At 43.0% G+C, this 22,765-nt stretch overlaps 1 protein-coding gene across 5 annotated transcripts in view; it reads left to right on the forward strand.

Annotated features, from left to right (window-relative positions):
• SH3KBP1 (SH3 domain containing kinase binding protein 1) overlaps window positions 1-22,765 on the forward strand; it is a 343,295-nt gene that overhangs the window by 184,902 nt on the left and 135,628 nt on the right. For all 5 annotated transcript variants that reach the window (XM_030763169.2, XM_030763171.2, XM_030763168.2 and 2 more), the window contains 2 exons: window positions 5,746-5,875; window positions 18,089-18,294. In XM_030763169.2, the coding sequence (XP_030619029.1) occupies window positions 5,746-5,875; window positions 18,089-18,294 (336 nt within the window). The remainder of the gene's footprint in view (window positions 1-5,745; window positions 5,876-18,088; window positions 18,295-22,765) is intronic.

Genomic DNA, 22,765 nt, shown 5'->3' on the forward strand with positions numbered 1-22,765 from the left:
ATTGGAGTATAATTGCTTTACAATGTTGTGTTAGTTTCTGCTGTATAACGAAGTGAATCAGCTATACATATACATATATCCCCATATCCCCTCCCTCTTGCGTCCCCATCCCACCCTCCCTATCCCACCCCTCTAGGTGGTCACAAAGCCCTGAGCTGATCTCCCTGTGCTATATGGCTGCTTCCCACTAGCATCTGTTTTACATTTGGTCGTGTATATATGTTAATGTTACTCTCTCACTTCATCCCAGTTTCCCCTTCCCCCTCCCCGTGTCCTCAAGTCCATTCCCTACGTCTGCACACTGAACTTTTAAAGGAACACCCCCTTCAAAGTTTCCTTACGTGTGGCTGTTCTAAGGTGAACGCGTCCCCATAGACAATTCACTCACCAGGGAATAGTTACAGGATAAAGCTTCAGGATCTTGATTCATCAGAAAGGTTATCTTTCTGGCTTGATTTATCATTTGCTCATATTTTCAAGCTGGAATGATAGTAAGGATAGCCTAGAGTCATTTGGGAATCTGGGGACCTGTAGACTAGCCCATAGCTGTATTGAAGGACAGGACTTTCAAGCACTGCTGAAGAATGTCTGTAAGAGCCCTACCAGAAACCCTTGCCACTGTCAGGAAAATCGTGGATGTTGCTGTGTCTCATTGGACAGAGCTTGCTTAGGTCCTAAATAGAAATCGTATATATATTTTCTTAAGTCATTTTCCTCTAGATGACCCTACAGATTTCTCTTTTGAGGGACCCCCTCATGTGGAATAGGCTTATTCTCAAAAGAATAAGGGGAGGGGATAAAAATCAACTTCCTGTGTGTATGGAATGTTCTGGCCCTGCCTGGAAGAGGTAATTAGACAATGAAGGACATAGGAATTGGGGGAAAATATTGGCTCAGGCATTTAGAAGCAAGATAACACTTGTTTATAGTTGGCATGACTAGCTTTCCATGTCCCCAGATCAACAGGGATGGTTATTTAAAGCAATAAAAATAGAAAATAATGTAGGTATTTATGACTTCAGGAAGTGGTTCCCTCAAAAATATTTTCTCCCACTAATTCCACAAGTAGAAAAGGATGTTTTCTGAAAACAAATTGTATTTTTTTCAGCAATATTCAAAAGGTAAAACTATGTCTTAACACATTTACATGAAGTTCTAAAAGAGGCAAAACCAATCGTAGGTGATAGAAATCAGATTAGCGGTTGCTTGGAGGTAGATTGACGGGGGAGGAACACTAGGAAATTTTCTGGAATGATGGAAATGCTCTGTATGCTGGTAGAACTATGAGTTACACGAGTGTATGCATTTGTCAAAACTTCGACTTGTACCATTAAGATCTGTACCTTTAAATGAATTATATCTCAATTTTTAAAACTTTAAAAAACTATCTTGATATTTTCCTAGTTTAAAACATTTTCCAAAGTGCTTTCCCCTACCTCTCACAGGTAGGAAAAAGGACTGGTATTGAAATTCTCATTTAACTATTTCTGAATACATTTTTCAAATTGAGAGATAATTAACATATAACATTGTATTCCTTTTAGGTGTACAACAAAATGATTTCATATATGTATACATTGCAAAATGATCACTACAGTGAGTTTAGTTAACATCCATTACCACACATAGTTACAATTTTTTTTCTTGTGATGAAAATGTTTAAGACCTACTCTCCTAGCAACTTTCAAATATACAGTATAGTATTGGTAATTATTTACATTACATCCTCTGGATTTATTTATCTTATAGCTGGAAATTTGTTTTGACCCCCTTCACCCATTTTGCTCACCTTCCCCACCCCCTGCTTCTGCCAACCACCAATCTGTTCTCTATATCTATGAGTCTGTGTCTTATGTGTTTGTTTTTGTTTTTTTTAAGATTCCACATATAAGTGAGATCATACAGTATTTGTCTTTCTCTGTCTGACTTATTTCACTTAGCATAATGCCTTCAAGGAACTAGAAAAAGCATAAACTAAGCCCAAAGTTAGTAGAAGGAAGGAAATAACAAAGATCAGCAGAAATAAATGAAATAGAGACTAAAAAGACAATAGAAAAGATCAGTGAAACCAAGAGCTGGTTTTTTGGAAAGATAAATAAAACAGACAACTCTTTAGCTAGACTCACTCAGAAAAAAAGAGAGAGAGAACTCAAATAAATAAATCAGAAATGAAAGAGGAGAGGTTACAACTGATATCACAGAAATATAGATGATCATAAGGGACTATTATGAACAATTATATGCCAACAAATTGGCCAACCTAGAATAAATGGATACATTCCCAGAAACATAAAACTTACCAAGTATGAATAAATTTTGAGGAAAATTTTAGTGATGTTGAGATGTAGGCCTCTCCTTAGAGCTTGATTTGTCCATTGTTCTTTTTGGAAAGAATGGTAAAACAGCTCTTGAAACAATGAAGCTGACTCCATTTGCCTGTGTGCCTCTCCCTCCCCCGTGTTCCCTCCTCCCTCACACCCGCCTCTCCAGTGTGCTTCTGACTGAGGTTTGGGTAACAAAGGGCAATTGGATGTAAAAAGCTGTAGCAACCCTTAAATGGATTTTTCTGTCTTGCTGCTTGTACCCTGAAGTAGACTTTAGACTTGATGAATCTTGTTCCCCTTCCTGGTACAGTTGACAGGTAAAACTTCAACAGTGGAAAGTAGGAACTACAGGCATATCTCAGAGATATTGCGGGCTGGGTTCTAGACCACTGAAATAAAGCAAATATTGCCATAAAGTGAGTCACACAAAGTTTTTGGTCTCCTAGTGTGTATAAAAGCTATATTTACACTATCCTGTAGTCTGTTAAGTGTGCAATAGCATTATGTCTAAAATAATGTACATATCTTCACTAAAAAGTACTTAATTGCTAAAAAATGCTCACTGTCATCTGAGCTTTCAAGTCATTGTAGTAACATCAAAGATCATTGATCACAGATCAGCGTAACAAATATAATAATAATGGAAAAGTTTGAAATATTTGAGAATTACCAAAATGTCACACAGAGACACGAAGTGAGCAAATGCTGTTGGGAAAGTGGCGTCGATAGACTTGATCGATGCAGGGCTGCCACACACCTTCCATTTGTTAAAAAAAAAAAAAAAAGCAACATCTGTGAGGCACTGTGAAGCAAAGTGCAATAAAATAGGTGTGTCTGTATTCTGGGTAGTTAGGTACCCCAGACAGCAAGGTCATCTTTGTATTCACAGGCATCCTGTTCAGTGCCTTACAGATGTAGATAATGTTTGTAAGATTGGGTGGAGGTGGAGTTGTTGAAATTCACCCAGCCTCTTCCCCAACTTGCAACAGGGCTGAGAACTAGAAACTACTTCCTTGGGCCCTGAACCACTTAGAGGCTGGTGATTGTGAAGACTTAAGAATTGCAGGGCACACAGACACAAACTGTTTAAGTGGTTTTACTGCATCTTTCTTTCTCAAACACTACCATGTAAAGCTGCCGTGCTCCCAGCTCTGGGCTGAAGGTGGGGTTCTCTCCTGGAACACAGCCATGGGCTCCAGAGCTGGCTGGGTTGCTCTCCGAGGAACACAGGGGTTTGTTCTCAACCTAGAGCCAAGGCCTGCAGAAGCCTGTTGATGAGTATGTGTTGGTGGGGAGAAGGTAGGTGTCTGTCCCCTTTTAATGCTTTCCTTGGGAAAGAAATCATAAGCCCTTGGTAACATCCATAATTCTCACTTTATTACAAAGGGATGCATTTCTCTCTTTAAATATAGAAACATAAACATAAGCAACTTGATTTCTAAGCAGGTAGTGTGCAGACTCTGTATGTTCCACTCTTGTAGAAGCTTTTCAAGGATAGGGTCTTTATCTGTTTTGTTCACCAGTGAATCTGTCCCGAAGTCCTAGGGCAGTGCAAAATATGTGCTCATTAAATATTGGTGGAATCGGGAGGGTCACACAGACCTGAGTGTGGTGTTACCTAATTAAGAACAGTGTGCAATATAGTCAGGGTCTCCTGGTCCCTTTTGCTCCTCACAGGAAGGAAGATTCCTTTTGTGGGGGAATGAGGGCTGCATAGGCCCCTATGGAGGATTTCCCCCAATTGATTTCCCTGCCATGCATTCATTCATCCATCCATCCATTCATGAGTGAATGTAATCACTATGGGCTGCAGTGCCATCATCTTTATGCAGGAAGTTGAACTAGAATTTCGCTGAAGAGGGATAGTGTGGGGCTGGGGATCATTTGTCTCATATCACCAGCCTGAATCTTGCAACCAGAGCAGCAGTCTTTAGGAAGAAATAGCACCGAACAGCTCTCTCTGCTACTGGGGACAGACGCCCGCCCGCTCCGTGGTGCCTGTAATGGGAAGTGTACCCCCCAGGCGATGAGCAGTGGTTTGATTGTCTGCTCCTCTGCGCCCCGTGAGGCTAAGGATAGACGTCTGCTGGTTCCCTGTTGGCCATTCCTCTCAGACTGTGCTGTGACAGGGATGCGGGCATGTGGGGACGTGGCGAGGTGAAGACACCCCTGTTTTCCCAGCAGGCAGCCTGCCGATCCCACACATCAGGAGCGCTTCCTTCAGGGATCTCGGGCTGGAGCCACTCATTACTGGGGACAGGAGCGTTTTAGATACTGTCAAACTGAATCAAATGGAATCGGCCCAGCTGCCCTGCGCTGTCAGGGATTACGCCAGGGACTGCTCATTTGTGGTGCGAGCCCTTGGTCTTTCCCTCCTGACTTGTGATTTCTGGGAGAAAGAAGGTCATTTTATGGTTCCTTATTCAAGACAAGCACAAAGGACCCCACGCTACAAATCCTGTGACTATTTATATTCAGGCTTATGGTGAATCTTCCTAACCATTCTAATCCTATAAAAAGCTCCTTGAAAGGATAATACATAACGGTTGAGTTGACATAGACAAATGGAATGATTTCAACAGAAACGTTGTGAAATGACGTGATTTGGTATTGAATAAGGATAGTCATGCACGGGTGCCATTGTCTGGATTCTTTCCCGAAGATTCTGTGATCACACAGATATGATGGCCACTCTGTGAGTCTGTACCCCCATGAGCTCCCTAAATTGTGCTCTAAAATGCCATTCTGGTTGTCTCCATTCTGAGGCTGTGTCAGCACCTCCTGAATGTCTCTCACACACCCTCCCCTACTTATATCTGGCATTTCTGCTCTTCAAGGCCAACCTTAACTTTGATTCCTTTTTTTCTCCAAGCCTTCCTTTAGCATCCCAGATCTCGGCGAGCTCAACTTTGTGTAACACATTTGGTTTGTGCTAAGGCATGGTGTTTTCTTTTCTATTTACCTTGCATTGCTAGGTTTTGGTCATGCCCACCCTCCACCATCTTTAAACCATGTGTCCTTTCTACCTTGGTAGATTGTCCACTTCTTGAGGGGAAAAAAAAGGGTATATGAAAATAGGATTTGGTTGGTGTCACGTCACAGGTCCTTCTATTACTCTGGTGTGTTACGTATATTCCTAATCAAAGGAAATGCCAAATTTCAGTTGGATGTTAGTGGAAATGAAGTGTTAATTCTTTTCCACTTGCGTTTATGGTCCCTAGGCTAAACCCCCCTTCCTGAGTCTGAATCTCGAGACACTGTGAGGTCTGCTTTCTCATTCCCTGTTAACCTGTAAGCTTTGGGTCCTGCAGCTCTCCCTGTGTGGGCTGTGCACTCGGCACTGTACAGATGGGAGAGAAAACTGGCAAGTACCACATCTAACCTGAACCCTGCCTCTGTTCTTCTGTTCACATCTGTGCAGGTAGAAGAAGGATGGTGGGAAGGTGTTCTCAATGGAAAGACTGGAATGTTTCCTTCCAACTTCATCAAGGAGCTGTCAGGGGAGTCGGACGACCTCGGCATTTCCCAGGATGAGCAGCTCTCCAAGTCAAGTAAGGAAGGAAGTCCTCCCGCCATGCAGGACAGGGGTGGGGGCACCCACGGGTGCCGCTCCAGCCTCCCCTTGCTTCCACTGCCTGTGCTAAGCGATTGTGACAGAAGCTCATGAATATTTTCCTGGTTATGCTGCCTTAACCCACCGTGGTTTAGTAGGTTTATCATTGTGAAGGTGTGACATGCATACCTTTCCCCCTGCGCAGATGCACACTGTGAACATCTCTGGATAGGTGACTGTCGGCCTTCATAGTCCCCCATGGATGGCCCATGTTGCTGTGCCTCCATATACTTCTAAAATGTCACTCACTGCAAGTTGATAATTATTTTTAAAATGAACCAAATGAGATTGTTAATATTTCTCAGCATCTCTTGAGGAACTTGGAGAAAATGGCACACACACACACACCCCCACACACACACCCCACACACAAATCATTGGTGGGGAGAAGGGCAATGTTCAGGACGCGTGTGTGCCAGCTCCCTTGAAAGTCTGCCAAGCCAGCTGAGGGCCCAGCCCCACCTCGGGTGAGCATGCGTGTCCATCTGTGATGGTGAGAACGAACTCCAGGTCTTTCTCTCTCCAGGGCCTGAAGCTCTCCTCCCTCCAGCTTCTCTGCTGCCTTTTCCAGCTCATGGAGCAAAAGGTCAGGACCGGGAAACTTTGTTCTCCCAGTCGCTAACCCAACTTCCTACGTGGGCGTCTGTGTATCTCTTGTGCCGTCTTGAGCCAAGGTCATGGGTGTGAATGTCGTAGAGGCTCGACTGTGTCTTAGCGGTTCGGCACTACCTGGGGCTGCAGACCTTCCTTTCTAACAAGAAGAAGACAGCTCAGTCCTGTCAAAATAATTCTTAAACAGCTTTCTTTTCCATTTGGAAAAATCTGACTTGAGTGGTATTTTCAAGTTAGTTGTGTCTCTTTAACCAGTAGCATGATTGGGCAGATCCCCAATTTGGAGGTAAAGCCATTTCTGGAGTCGTGCTCAGGCCACCTCCCTCACTTGGTGTTCAGTGGCGCTGGCCAGTTGGCTCAGTGGCTTCCAAAGTCTGGAGCTCCCCGTCCCTGAACCTCATTCCATCCTGGGGTCTGTGATAGGAAAGACAGGAGGTGATTTGGGGGCAGAGGAAGCATCTTGAAGCTCCTGCTGCCTTCTCTGGTATGGGGCAAGGAGGTTCTCTGCTAACATGGGCCAACTGATGAGTGTGGCCGGGAGGGGAGAAAGTGTCCTTGACCCCATGATAGTGGGACTTCTGTGGCTTCCAAATTGCACATTAGAATTCTAACTGCCATGGTGTCTCCTTTCATGCACTGCAGCAGTATTGTACCTGGTAATTGGGTCCCATAATAAGAATACTATATCTTAGGGATATGGTGGATTAAATGGGCTTTCTTGGAGGGAGGACCAGATCGGGTCGTTTTGCCATTATTTCTGTGGAAGTGTGTTATGAGTTCCAATAGCAATAATGTATATAAACCACCTCACCTATAGAAGACCCTCTATTAAGTGGTCACTTTCATTGTTAATCATGATGAATTATTGGGACACAGCCAGTTAGTAAGTTGAGGCTGCTTGCACACCGGTTAGTACTGTGCTCACTGAAGCATTGTCTCTGCATTTGGAAATTACTTTGGGATTCCTGTACTCAGGCAGAAAAGGAGATCTGGAGAGGTATTGGACCACATCTTTGGGAGAACCTTGACCTCTTGTTATCCTGCCATGTTAGGTATGCTTTCAGAGCTGGAGCTCAGAGAAGTCATGCCTCTTGTATTTTTGGAACTGTTGAAATAAACTGTCTCCTCTTACTCCAAGTCAATAATGTGGACATTTGACCCTGCTTGACCCCTTAGCTCAAAGCACACAGTGCTGGAATTCCCGGGGCAGGAGGTTAGGAGGCGGAGTGGAATGGTCTTCCCAATCACTTCGCCTTCTGTCACATGCTCTGAAGGGGCTGTTTCTCTCATGGAGACTGCTGTCCCCAACGCTCATTCAATTAAAACCTGCCATTTCAGAGCTAGGAGAGCCTAGTAATTCCGGCAGCCATGTTTAGTTACCACAGGAACTGTCCCTTGTCAAGGGGGTTTCTGAGGTCTCTGGAGAGGCATGTTCTCCTAACAAGGATGGATGCTTGTGAAATAAGTACATGGCTTTTTTTTTTTTTGGTACGCGGGCCTCTCACTGTTGTGGCCTCTCCCGTTGCGGAGCACAGGCTCCGGACGCGCAGGCTCAGCGGCCATGGCTCACGGGCCCAGCCGCCCCACGGCATGTGGGATCCTCCCGGACCGGGGCACGAACCCGTGTCCCCTGCATCGGCAGGCGGACTCTCAACCACTGCGCCACCAGGGAAGCCCCAGTACATGGCTTTTGTAATCTTCCTGTATGTGCAATTAAGGAGAAGAGGGCCCATCTATTGATCTTTCTACCTGTCTGTCCATATCCATCCATCCTTCCTGCTTTCCTTCTTTTCTTCTATTCTTCGTTCATTCAGCTTTTACTTGGCCCCTGTTGTTACTAAGATGCTGTACAAGGTACTGAAGATATACAGAGACAAATCAGATAGGGTCCCTGTCTTCAGTCAGCTCGCACTGTGGAAAGGGGGTGCACAAATCAGCGACAGTTCAGGAAAGCACCACACGTGCTCTGCTAGCCAGGTATCTGAGGAAAAGTGGGATACACAGGCAGAGAGAGGCCGGTCCCATGGGGATGCAGGGACAGTGGTGGTCACAAAGGGCTTCATAGGAAAGCAGATGTGATTATAATGTCCCTAGGGCTTGCTAAATTGAAATAATCCCCTGAAAGAGAAATACCATCTCTCAGTGTTCTCACAGGCTGTTCAGTAACTGTTTACACTCTGATGGTAAAATATATATAATTAGATCAGATCACATGCAGAAATTATGTATACTGTTAGGATTTGTCTACGAGGAACCTTTGGTTTTAGAGTGAATCTGCTCGTTCCCTATCCCCAGAGAATGGTGTTAGTAGTTTCAGTGTACTTTACTTTACAAAAGAAACACGTTTTTGTTTTGAAATAATTATAGGGTCACAGAAAGTTGCCAAAAAACAAAACAAAACCAAAAAAAAAAACAATGTACAGGGCGGTCCCATGAACCCTTCATGCAGTTTCCCCCAGGGGTAACATCTAGTATAACTATAGTAAATGCGTATTTACTTTTATCATAGAACTGAGAAAGACAAATGTAGTTAGTGCACAAAAGATATCTAGGTTTTTACTCTGGTATGAGCCGAACTATAGTTAATAAAGGTCTTTGTTAGACCAGCCCACTTAATACCCTTCATAAATTACAGTTTTCACAGAGGGTGCTTAATTAATACATGGCTCTGGGGCTTCCTTGGTGGCACAGTGGTTAAGAATCCGCCTGCCAATGCAGGGGACACAGGTTCGAGCCCTGATCCCACATGCCGTGGAGAAACTATGCTCGTGCGCCACAACTACTGAGCCTGCGCTCTAGAGCCTGCGAGCCACAACTACACAGCCCGCGTGCCACAACTACTGAAGCCCATGTGCCTAGAGCCCGTGCTCTGCAACAAGAGAAGCCACTGCAATGAGAAGCCCGCGCACCACAACGAAGAGTAGTCCCTGCTCGCCGCAACTAGAGAATGCCCACGCGCAGCAACGAAGACCCGCTGCAGCCAAAAATAAATAAATTAATGTTAAAAAAATACATGGATCTGGGAGTAAGTCAAACTCCTAATGTTTACACCATTTTGGTAATTTTTAGAGCTCCTAGTGACATCATATAAAAATCCTCTCAATTTAAATGCTAGTAGACATTGGGGGAGGTTTTTTTTTAAGACAGATAAAATCTATATCCTGGTACATATGAAGAAAACTTTGTGTACAGTGTATCCTCATACATCTCTTTGTTATACACACACACACCTACCTCTGTATGTGCACACACTTCTTTGATATTTGTAGTCTTCACATTGCTACTTCCAGAAGGTTTTTGAGGATACTTATTCATTTGAGTTTTGTTAACCAATGGATGAATGCAATTGAAGAAACATTGCATTTTATTTATAAGGAAGTGTGCCACGACAGCTTGACACATGGTAGGTGTTCAGTAAATGCTTGCTGAATCCTTCTTACTCTGAGGAGGCATTTTTAGCTTTGAATGAAAGGTATAAATTGCTTGAACTTGCTTTTCTTTTACCCTGATGTATTTTTATATATGGTAGTTGGTTATGAAAATCTCTAAACTTTAGATCTTTGTTCGGGGTAATCTAATCTATCAAGGAAAGAGTTACAGCAGTTCTGTTGGTTGATATGTTCATTTAGACATTTTATCTATTTTAACAAGAAAATTCATTGTCAGGTAGTGGCAGAAACTTTTTGCTGTATATTTAAATTTGAAAGCATCTTTACCTTTCATAGCATTTATGGAACTTTAAAGGTGCTTTTTCAAAAAGATTTCTGTCAACTTTTTATTATAGAAATTTTCTAACGTACGCAAATCGAGAGAATAGTATGATGAACCCCTGTGTACCTGTTACCCAGTTTCAGCAGTTAGCAACCTGTGGCCAATTCATTGTAATTATACCACTACACAATCCTCCCCTGTATTATTTTGAAGCAAACCCCAGATATCCTATAATTTCATCCATAAATATTTTAATATGTGTCAATAAAAGAGTATCTTAAATACTGTTATCACTCCGAATTGTAATAATAATAATAATTGCAATTCCTCAAAGTAATTACCTATATGGTCAGTGTTCACTTTCCCCTAATAGTCTTCTATTTTTTAATGGAATTTGTTAGTTTGAATCTGCACCCAAAGAAGGTACATACCCTGTGATTGGTTGATATGTCTCAACTCTCTCTGAATCTCTAGATTCTTCTTCCATGTTGCCTTTTTTCGTTGCTACTTTTTGCTGAAGGAACTGAGGTCCTTTGTGCGTTAGTTTCCCACAGCCTGCCTTTTGCTGATTTCATCTCTGCTGTGTCGTTTACTCTATATTCCTATAAGTTGATAATTGGATCCAGGGCCTTGATTAAATTCAGGTTTGAGAGAGAGATTTTTTGGGGTGGGGGCCAGAGCTGCTTCATAGGTGGTGATGGATAGTCTATCTGGAGGCTCATAATGTCTGGCTCTCTTTGTTTTTGAATATTAGCAGCCACTGATGATTATCACCCAGATCTATGCACTCATTAGGGCTTGCAAAATGGTACCCAAACAGGGAATTTTTTTTAAAAAAGAGTGAAATGGGCTCCCATGTAGCAGATCAATAGTGAAAACAAATGTTGAGTAAATTAGGTTTTTAAAAAACAAAACATCCAAGGGTTTGCAATAATTGTGCGGGCAGGATCTTATGTTAGGGATGGAAAGGAATTGAGAGCTCATCTAGCCTGGTGTCAGATGAGAACACTAAAGCCCAGTGAGATGAAGTCCTGGGTGTGGCCTCGCTTCTGAGTGATGAAGCCAACATTACATGCAGGCCTTCCTGCATATAATTTGCACATACTTTGGTATTGCTCCCATTACGGCTTGTAGTTTACCCTTTCACGGAGCATCTGACAAATTTCAAATCTGAGTACAGTTTAACTTATTTCTTCTTATGATCACAGATTATGATGAATTAATTACCTTTTCAGTTACAATTTTGCACATGCGAGTATTGACTAAATGGTGTGAAATAGAACTAGTTACAAATTATATTGATATTATTGCATTAAATTATAATCAGAAAATATCTTGATCTATAAGATTTATTTGGATGTAGAGGCAAAGAAATCCAGATATGACTACTGTCCAGTTTCAATTTCATACATACTTTGCTTCACATTTAAGATAGAAATGTGACTTTCCTGTTTCCAACATCTTTTTTATATTATTTAATTTCTTAGATTATAAAATAATTCTTGTAAAACTAAAAAGTATTCCTGTTTTCTTGTTTTAAAGAAAAACATCTTTTAGCTGCAGAAACATTTTAAGCTATTTCCCATAGTTTTCAGAGGGAGAAGGTTTGCATTTTCTTTCTATAACCATTAATAACCATGATATTTAAGTTTGAATTGACTTCATTTTCCTAATTCCTTATGTTTGAGTTTTAGGTTCAGATACTTTAGTGACTCGTCAAGCGAAGGCAAAGATGGAGATGGCCTTTTAAAACTTAGGGCAAACCACTCCCATGATATAGGAACATTTTATTTCATTAGCTGTAAGAAATGGATTGCTTGTGCCCCTTGCCTATAAGAGCTAAAGCCAGGCTGGCACCTCCCCCCACGCTTTGGTGTCTCTATACTTTTTAATATTAAATGTTATTTGTTTTGTGTATGAGGTTCTGTTGGCAGTGAAGAGCAATTAGCAAATTGATGAAATAGAGTTTCAGGCAAAATTAGATGCTAGCATAAGCATATGATTTTGTGTTGAAATTTTAAAATGCTTCCCTTTTACAGTGTTTGCTGCCTTCAAGTACTAATATTTAATAGTGACAGTAGAATATTCCTCCCCCCCAAAAAAAATAAAGAGCACTCATATTCATGGACTTTCCAGTTGCCCATCTCTTCTGTTCTCTAGATGGAACGTGTGTGTCCTCACTCACCCCCAGCCCAGGCTCCATTTCCAGTCCTCTTGCTGCCAGTGGACGGGGCGGGGGGTGGGTATTTTGCAGAAATGCTTGGCCATTCAGAGACAGCAGGGCCATGTCTACCTCAGTGATGCTCAGACTTGATCCTGGGGAAGAAGAAAGGGAGGTTCTCTTGTACTTGGAGGAACTTTATTGAAATACTGATTCCTTTTTCTTACTTTTTTCTGACATGAAAAGGACTGCTGCCATTCAGTTCTGGGGGGCCTGGCTCACAAAACAGCTGTATTCCTTGGGAGTAATGTTACCTTAGTGATGGAAGTTAGGCAGAATAAAAATTCACCCAAATAAAAACTAGCCACTGTTACTTGCTCCACTTTGCCATCAAAGTCCTCAAGAGCTACAAGTCTAAGGAGAACATGTGAAACACTTGTTTCTTTGGATTATCCTTATGTAGCCAGTGGTTTGAATATCTAAGTTTTTGCTTTAACTGGACAGAGCACATCTGTCAAAAAGGGCAGATTTCAAAGCAGTGGTGTACCACCATGTCTGCAGGACACAGAAATTGGCAATACCTGATTCCATTTAATTTGTTGATCTGATCATTTACAATCCCTTTCATGTTATTAGGAGTGACATGGCCCAGAAGTTTACACGATGGTCCCTAATGGAATTTCCCATTTTCCTGAAGAATGTTTCTAAAAAGTTAGACAAGTTGCTCTCTCTCACTCAGTTCCACTCTCTGTCTCTCTGTAAATGTAGCCTACCTTTTCATCCCTCAGACTTATTATGAGGGAGCTATGTAACTGGCCTCCAGTTCGATATTCAGCTCACAGCCGTAATAGGACCTATTTTTTGCATAACCTAGAGTAATGCATATATTAATTGAGCTTGTCTTTACCAAACCATTTTACCTGCTGATGGTACTCTCTGTAGGGTGTGTGTGTGTGTGTGTGTGTGTGTGTGTGTGTGTGTTCACCCTCAAACTGGGGCAGAGTGTGTGTAGTCTATGTACTTACTCGTGGTTCCAGAGAGATTTGGGCTTTAGCCATGTGTCCAGTCTTATGCTATTGATAACCTCTACTTGTAACAACAAAAAAGAAGATAATTTGCATTTGACACTGGGTGAGTCCTATGTCCTCATGCTTAAGTACAGTCTCATGACTGATATGGCAAAACCTCAATTAAGATGTTTCAGGAAATAGGGTTTTCTGGTGTCTTTGCTGCTAAGCAGAAAACCCCTTACATTGACATGGAAGCCACGATTGGTTTCAAACCTCATTGGTGAAAACCCCCCCTCTAGAATGCTCGTACCTTTTCTTGCTTCAAGATGCTAAGAACGAAAAATCTTTTAAAAGGGATTTTGTGCCTCGTTTAGACTCTTGGGGTCATGAATATCAGTTTGTATCATACTGGGCTCTCGGGGTAGAAGATAAAAAGGATAATGGACCAAAATCTATAGTATGTTCGGGTCACACTCTCCAAAGAGAAGAATGAGTTAACTAAGGAATCCGATTGATTGGATTTCCTCTGGTTGAGGTTTTCCTACTCTTGAGGTATAATGTTGAAGTGGCTTCCAGGTTTAAATTGGGCATAATCCACATGCCAGGCATTTGCAGAGGTGAGCCCTAATGCCAGTGCTCATTGCCATCATGGTTGCATGGGGACTTTGGGCTCATTCTGTAACATTCTTAAATTCTGCCTAATAGTTTCTAATTAATTTTGTGGATGAAGCTCTTGCAGTGGATTCATTGAAGACAAGTTCAGTTAAAGACTCTCCCTCTTCCTTCTTTTGCCATCATTTGCTCCCCTTCCCTCTCTCTTGTTTTTCTCTCCCCTTCTCTTCTCTCATTCACTGTCAGGAAAGACTACCTTTGAAGGGACAATTCTGTACCGAGCTGCACCGGGAAAGACGGAGGGCCACAGACGCTATTACAGTGAGTGACCTTAACAGCAGGAGGCAATTGTAAAGATAAGATCTGGGTTCTTGTGTTTTTTGATGCAGCTGCACTTTCCTGAGCTGCTCATGCTTCTGCCAAGTGTCTGTGAATTTCTGATCCAAGGACATGGACTTATTTGCCTGAGATAAGTGCCGTCTCCTTGGTGTGTGCTGCGGGAGCATTCCCATCACCAGCCCCTGGCGCTGTCTTGTTTGCTTTGTGCCTCTGTCATGTGTGTGACATGCGTGCATGAACCATGCGTGCAGAGAAAGGATCAGTAACATTGGTCATGGCATATGTGTTTGTACCAGTATCTCTGCGTCTCTGGGGTGGTGTAAGATGGCTTCCTGTGGAGATGTCAGCCTCTCGTGGTTATTGCTTTTACTGAGTGGGTCATTGGAAACCAATAAGTCATTTCCTCATTGCGGGGTTCAAAGAAGTAAGATTTTGGTAAGAAAAGTCCGTGCCAGAAATGGTATTTTGCTTTGCGCATTCAGCCAATCACCACACGGCAGACTTCTTTTGGCAGGACCAGTGTGTAGCCTTTTGTGCTGTGAAAGAAAGCTGCCAAAAGTTGAGGGGAAGGAGATGAATGAGGTTAATGAATGAATCTCGTGAAGTTCGTAGAACAGTCCTGCCACACAGTAAGCACTACACGTGTGAGTGTAAACTTGAAAATAAACAAAAATGGCTCACGGCCTGGAATATTAAGGAAATTACTGGCAATGACTTTTGTGTAATTTGGCCAGTTATATGAGCGGCCAAAGCAAACTTGAGGAAGCTTTGTTCTTTTTTCACTGCGAAGGAAAAGCATCCACCTTAGTGTGCACGTACACACATGTGTACATAGAGACGTACACACAGTGATGAAGGAGAAGGTTCACGTGTGAACACCGGAGCCACACTTCTCAAACTGTCTGCAGTGAAGTGTATTTTTATTTGCATTCCCCTGCGGACAGACATCGGGTACTGCTGGCTTGCCTTCACTGCGCATGCGCTGCACCACCCGCCCCTCCCAGCAGGAGCAGGCAGACAGATGTTGGTCTGTGCCCTGTTCACCCAGACGCGTCTGTTGGCCGCACGTCCGGAAGTAGCACCAGCGCACACTGCTATAAGCATTTCCAGACACGGACACTTTCTGTGCTTGTCTCTCTGTGTACCGGGAACGAGCCCTTCATGATCTTGGCTCCAGTCCACAGACCTCACTTTGGGTTGCACTGCCCTCGAGTGTCACCTGGCATTCCGAGCACGACACAGGGATAGTTCACATAATAGTGTGTGTTATGAGCACCAGTGGCTAAAAGATACAGCACCAAAAAATGAAAAGCCACCTTTCTTTTCCTCTGAAGGGAAGGAACTAGATTTTGAGTTATTTCGTCAACCCAGATATTCAGACATTTAATTTCATAGTACTTAAGAGTGATAGAAGCAACCTACCAGAATATCCGGAAGAAAGATCTGCCATGTGTTTCCTTCCCGGCCCATGCTTGTGTGGTTGAATGACCGTGCAACCTTTCCCTGTGTAACATAAAGAGTATTTCTCACAGTGATTAATGTGATATTATTAAGATGAGCCCGGAAGGTGGCAAATCCCTAAAACCAGAAGCTCAGTGAAATCAGGATGGCAGTGGTTGAAAATATTGTGTTTCTAGCTAATGAGGTATGATAAAAGAATCCTTCAAATTCTTCTCTTTGAAGAACTAAAACAGACTTGCCCAAATCCATTTGCCCTGCTGCCTTCTGCTTGTGATGCTGGTGGTGGTGGTGGCGGGGAAGGGGAGCAGTGATGTTTTCTCTTCACTAACCATTTCTTTATTCCGCCCTCAAATGCTTCTTTCCAAACCAGAAAAGAATATACAAGCCATTTATCACACAGAAAAAATCCATACGGCAAAATGAGAACATGTTAAAGGGGAAATGACACAACATTTAGACTCCAAAATTATATCTCCAGCAGGGGTATTTCCAAAAACAATGAACAGATAAACACACGAATGGATAGCTAATCCAGGGAGGTTCTCCATGTTTGCACACTCGCATCCAGTCCTGTAAATTGGAGCCGACCCCCTTGTTGTGGGCTGTTCCTCATTGTTCTGCCCTCTGTTCTTGCTCATAAATGCTGTTCTTTAGTTAATTAAAATGTACACCAGGGATCTTCCTCCCCACACCCTCCTTTTTGGCTTACAAATACCATTTTATTGAAAACAGCAGCAACGACAAACACAGCCATTGTTTAAAGGATTTGATTTTGAAACTTGTTAGCAATTTATAATGACCTTTCTATATTTTTCTGTTTTCATTTAACAGTTTCTTCCTGCACTGAGACTTCTTTATTTGAGTGACTTCAACATTTTGTGACATTTTATGTGAGCAATTATTTGATGTATCATTCTTATGTACTAAGAGGCCACCTTACATGTAGGAAGATAATGCACAGTGTGGCTAATAGAGAACAAAATTTGATGGTATACTTTCATCCCAAGGGCATCATTGTCATCAGGAGATATATAGTCAATGTTCAGGAGCTATTCTACACATCTAGAGGCTTTTAGAGACAGGCTTAATGGCACTTTCCATAAGATATCCTTTTAATCCTGCCCTTTGATGGCATGACTAATGTACTGACCATCAAAGTAAGACTGTACACCCAGAAATTACCTAGAAACAGGCTCTTCCTTTTAGGAACATGATTGTGGGCAGAGCCTGGGGAAAAAAAGAATCTGGGGAGGTAAGTGTCCATGTTGTCTTGCTGATATCTATTTGATGACTTCCAACTCATGCCACCAGAGGTCAAAGGAAAGGTGTCATGTCCCCAGTGTTCTTCTTTGGAAAGGAGTTCAGCTCTGGGGAGGTGTTGGTGTCAGAGGAGGGAGGAAGAACTGTAGGCTTAGGGGATTCTGGCCTCCTGGAGGGCAGCTTCCTTTCCCTCTTTAACAAATATAATCATCTTGCCAGTGAAAGTGTTTCAATGTCAAGTTTGGTTTAATGCTTTCCTCGAGAAACATGTCTGCGTGCATTTATTCCTTGTGAAGCCATCCAAAGAGATTTAATTCTTTGGCAGTCATAATTTTGTGTGGTTTCTTTAATTGCTAATTTGTTTAAATGGCTTTTAGCTTTACAGTTTCCCTTTAGGAAATGTTACTTTCATTGCTAATTGCTAACTGACGTGAGTCATAGAAATGGGAGGTACAGTATGTGGTACTGACTAGGTGGGGAGGCGAGGAGGGGGCGGGAAGAGTTGTTATTGCACAGACTGCAGCAAAACAAATTTGGCTGAGAACCAGGCTCTGGCTGAAAAGAGGTGAAATGTCACATTTACGAAGAGATCTGCTTTGAAATTAGATTTTCTGAAAAGTTTTGATTCACTTCTTAAAATTAAAAGCTGGGAACAGAGGGTGGGAGGGAGACACAAGAGGGAGGAGATATGGGGATCTATGTATATGTATAGCAGATTCACTTTGTTATACAGCAGAAACTAACACACCATTGTAAAGCAATTATACTCCAATAAAGATGTTAAAAAAAAAGCTGGGGGTGGGGAGATGGAACAAAACTCAGAGCCGCCCCCATGCAACATATTCACACGCTAAACGAAAAACCGCAGTGCAAGTTATCCCATACCCAGTGACACTTGTAGCAGTGGTTCCTGGCTGGCTATGAAGTGCTTCACGGCTATGGCTGATTTCTGAGCTCTTTCTTTCCCCATCCCCACTCTTGACAGGTTTAAGGGAAACCACAGGCTCCGAGAGTGATGGGGGTGACTCGAGCAGTACCAAATCCGAGGGTGCCAACGGGACAGTCGCAACGGCCGCAATCCAGCCGAAGAAAGTTAAGGGAGTGGGCTTTGGAGATATTTTCAAAGACAAGCCAATAAAGCTAAGACCAAGGTCGATTGAAGTAGAAAATGACTTTCTGCCTGTGGAAAAGGTATGTTCAACAGTTTCTGTTTTATTTCAACGTAATGCGGTGTATCCAAAAGTACCTTGTAGGGCTTGGCGTCTACGGCTTCCTATGCCTCTTCTGAGGTTTCATTGTCCTCGTGTGCAGCTCTCCTTCTATATAGGAACAGCTTTCCTTGAAAGGCTCATGCTCTAGTTTGCTGTTGCTTTTCTTACTGATCTCTCGATGGAACGTTTCTCAGGATGACTTTTCAAATAGACCGGCCCTTCTGTATTTCCTCCTCAGAAAAGCCACTCATGCCTGGACCCAGCTAAACACATAACCTTGGTACTTTTCAACCTCTCTTCTATCCTGGTAGGTTTCTCTTGTGATTTGTGCTTGGGCGTGTTGACTAGTTCTGCAGTAGAGAGAGGGGTTGTGTAGTTTTTTTCTCAAGGTATTTGGTGGAAATGATTTCATACTACTGAAAGGAAGTCTCCTGCGTGTGTGAGTGACAGAGATGGCCCTCGCTGTGAATCCCTGCGTTGTTACCATCAGGAAGCTGGTTGTTTTCTCCTGCCCGTGGCTCTGGGTTGGCGAGAGGCGGACAGCGTGTTGCTGCTGAGTACACGGTTGCCAGAGCAACACACCCAGAGCCATTGTGCTTGTGGCTGTCAGTGACGTCTACTGTGGTACACTTTTAAGCATCATAGCCTTGCTCAGGATTTGATAAATACTGTGGTGTTTTCCAGATTGTAATAAGCTACACTCGTGCTGTGCTTAAAGAATGTTTGTTAATTTGATTTAGTGCTGAAATTTTGGCTTTGACGTTTGTGCCAGCAGGCTTGGGGGATGGGGCATGGGCAAAATGTCTACTGCAGGTTTATCGACGGCTTTTAAATGTCTTTCATTTCTCTGTCAGATGAATTTTTAAAAGTTGCATATCATCTCCTGCAGCTGTAGAACTTCCACCCACCTCCCTCCCGCCGTCCACCAGCAACCTTGCCCGGTGTCCTCGTGCATTAGAGACAGAATCGGGAAAGGAAACTTTTTGGACCCTTAATACCCTTAGAGATGAATAAGGCAGAAAGGGCAGATACTTAAAAAGGAAGGACTGTTGCACTTAAACTCTTCTTTTGTGGAAGCTTCTCTAGTCGATTTGCTATTTCTCAAGATCTGAAAACTATCTAGTTAGTGTCCCAGCTTGTGAGTTCATTTCTGCTTCACATGGTCACTTTCAGATTCCCATAAATGTTTACAAAAGAGCAAGTTCCCATCTTAGAAAGGAACGATGAATACAGTTTTTCTTCATTTTATTCAAGTGGTTGAAATGAACATGACCATTGACTCAGTCAGCAAATAGTTAATTCCTTTTGTTTGTTTTACGATTCTCAGCCTTATTCTTCTCTGTGTAAAAGGACGTTGTGTGTGCATAAGTTTCATTATTGCTATTAATAATTGTCTTAACCGCTAATAATAAATTGGGTTGTTACTAATAGAAATATCAGCGACAAATATAATACTCCCAAGTTTGTACCTCAGCACACTTCTCCTCTGAGCTCCACAGCCACGTGTCCAACTGCCGTCTTGAACATCTCCACTCGGAGGTCCTAAATTCTTAGCAGCTTGTCCAGACCTGAACTCATCCTCGTCCCCCTGAAACCACTCTGCCCACAGCCTTCCCCATCTCAGGTGAAGGCAGTGCCACTCCCCCTCCCATGACTCAGAAGAAAAGCCCTGGGGTTGTCCCTGACTCCCCTCTTTCTCTTACATCCCATGGCTGATCCATCAGGCAACCCCATCGGCGCAGCCTCCTAAGTGTGCCCGGCACCTGCCATGGCTCATCACCTCTGCTCTCCCCCTGCTCTTGCCATCGCTGCGGTGGCCTCCTAATTGGTCTTCTTGCTTCTCCCCTTCCTCGTACGGTCTAGTGTCAGTACCAAAGCCAGGAGGGTGATCCTTTGAAACCCGAAGTCAGGTCATGCCACTCCTCTGCTCACACACCTGTAGAGGCTTCCCTGTGAACCAAAGTGAAAATCCTCCCTGAGTCCCAGGAGCTGGGATGACCTGACTCCCATTGCCGCTTGGACCTCCTCCCTCACTGTTCTCTCCCTGCTTGCTCCATCCTGGCCCCCTCGCTCCTCCTCAAACATGCCACGCACGCTCCCGCTTGGGGGCCTTTGCCACGGTGGTGTCCTCTGCCTGGACACTCTGTTTCCACCTGCCCGCTGTGGCTGCCTGCCTCTCCTCCCTGACGCCTGCTCATTCTGAAACCTGCCCCCTTGGCCCACCCTGCTTACTTGCACTGCATTTTTTGTTTTCCCTAGCATGTGCCCCCTTCTAACATGTTTATTTTTTATCATGTTTATTCTTTGTTTTGTTCACTGATGTATGCTATGTGCTTAGAACAGTGTGTGGCATATAGTAGGTGCTCAGTAAGTGTTAGTTAAAGGAATAATATTCAAACTATATTAATATAACACTTTAGAGATTACAGACATCTATAAAATGAGGGAACCGGGTGGGATAACAGTTATATAGTTGGAAATATAGTAGTTGTATGGTTCACTGCACCTCTGTGAAACAGAAGATTTATTGCATTGGTCTTAGAGACAAGAAATGTTAACTTCATCAGAGTAATATATATGTGTACGGCGTGTGTATGCATCTTGATTCATGATTTGTTTGCAGAATGAAACCATGTGCTGGCAGCTCCCTTAACCTGCTTCTCATTGTGAAGCCTCTGGGGAAAACTTAAACTTCCCAGCCTGCTTTACTGGCTGCGGACAATTTTTATAGCATCTAAGAGGATTCAAAACTCTCTCCGCCCCCTGTTGTGGGCGCCATGGATAGTTGCATAGATTTATGGATCCATTATGTTATTGCACAACCTGGCATGGGAGCTGATGAGCGTGATAATGTTTTACTTGTGTACAACCTGGTTCTCATCGCTTTTGAGACGGCTTTGTGTCTAAGATTTATGTTTAAGGAAGGAAGTTTCCTATGAGAGTTGAGCTCGCTGTTTCGATTTTGCAGAATCACAAACTGGATCTCATGTGGCGGCATCTGCGTTAGGTGAAGCCCAAGCAGGTCTTCCACTCAGGCTGGGGCAGTTGACCTGTTCACATGACTGGTTTGATAACTCGCATGAGGGAAAAAAGGTCTATGATCATTATTAACAGCTGCAAGCATCCTAGTATACTTTCCGTTCAAGTTTGCGAAGTTTTGAGATCCACTTTTCTGAGTCAGTTGAAAATTTTGTGCTTATTGTCCCTGTGCTTTAATCCATATCACCCTACCCAGAGTGGTTGAATGCTGACGATTATACACCAGGAGAGATACTGGTGTATCTGTAACACTCCCCCGACCAACAAGGAAATAATTAGTATTCTTGCTTCTCTTACTGAGCTCTAAGGAAGGACCCCATTTATGAGTCTTTTTAATACTACCAACCTGATATGCCTGTGAATGATGTGTTCAATGTACCATTTAACTGAAATATTTATAGGTGAAATGATTTAACGTCTGGGATTTTGCTTCCAGTAATTTGGAAGGTGGAAGAGTGGGTGGGGCACAGAGGAAACCAGATTGGTCATGAGTTGATAATTGTTGAAACTATGTGGTGCATACATGGGGGTTCAGTACACTGTACTCTATTTTTGTATATGTTGGATATTTCCCTTGATAAAGGTTAAAGAAAAAAGAAAAGAACCTTGGAGAAAAATGTACCATTTAAACTAAGCCCAGAGGTACGTATGTGTTATATCAAAACAGTGGAAAATACGTTGTGGCTAAAGATGAACCAAGTTAAATATCATAAGATTTTAGAAGGGCATGGTACCATTGTCCTAGCTGATTGACCTTGACAAAGTCACTTAGCCTCAATTGAACCATCTGTAAAATGGGAATACTCTTTATGCCTATCCTACCTCATAGGACTTTTTAAAAATGCTACATAGCTGAAAATACTTGGAAATTGTAAATGTAACTCATTTCAGCTAGTATTTGTTCAGTACTCACTATATGCTCGGCACTGAGGATACAGTGGTAAACAAGACCAGGTCACTGCCCCTCAGGGAGCTGCAGAAAAGTAAACAAGCAATAATAATACAGTGTGGGGAATGCCGTGACCAGGCTGAGAACACAGTACTGTGCCGTAGGAGCCCTCGGGCATGGCAGGAAGTAGCGAGTTGTTAGGGAGGCTGGAGAGTGTGTATTCATGTGTGTGTACCTACTTCCTACAGGAAGTGGTGTTTAGACCTGTAGGAAGTGATGTTTTTAGACCTACAGGAAGTGATGTTTAGGCTGAGAACCATGGGTCCAGTACACATTCATCAAGCAAAGGAGCACAGAGTTGTCAAGGTGGGAAGAGCAACATGTATAAATGCCTCGAAGGGAAAAGGAAATAGCACAGAGCATGTGTCGGGGCTCCAGCAGGAAGTGGGGAAAGATGAGAATGGAGAAGAAAGCAGGGCCCACATCAGGAAGGGCCTGGTGAGACTTGTTAAGGAGTTTGGAC

This window comes from Delphinapterus leucas, chromosome X (genome assembly GCF_059928025.1).
Source record: "Delphinapterus leucas isolate spDelLeu-1000000601 "Yukka" chromosome X, BTC_Dleu_Yukka2, whole genome shotgun sequence".
NCBI classification, from domain to species: Eukaryota; Metazoa; Chordata; class Mammalia; order Artiodactyla; family Monodontidae; genus Delphinapterus; species Delphinapterus leucas.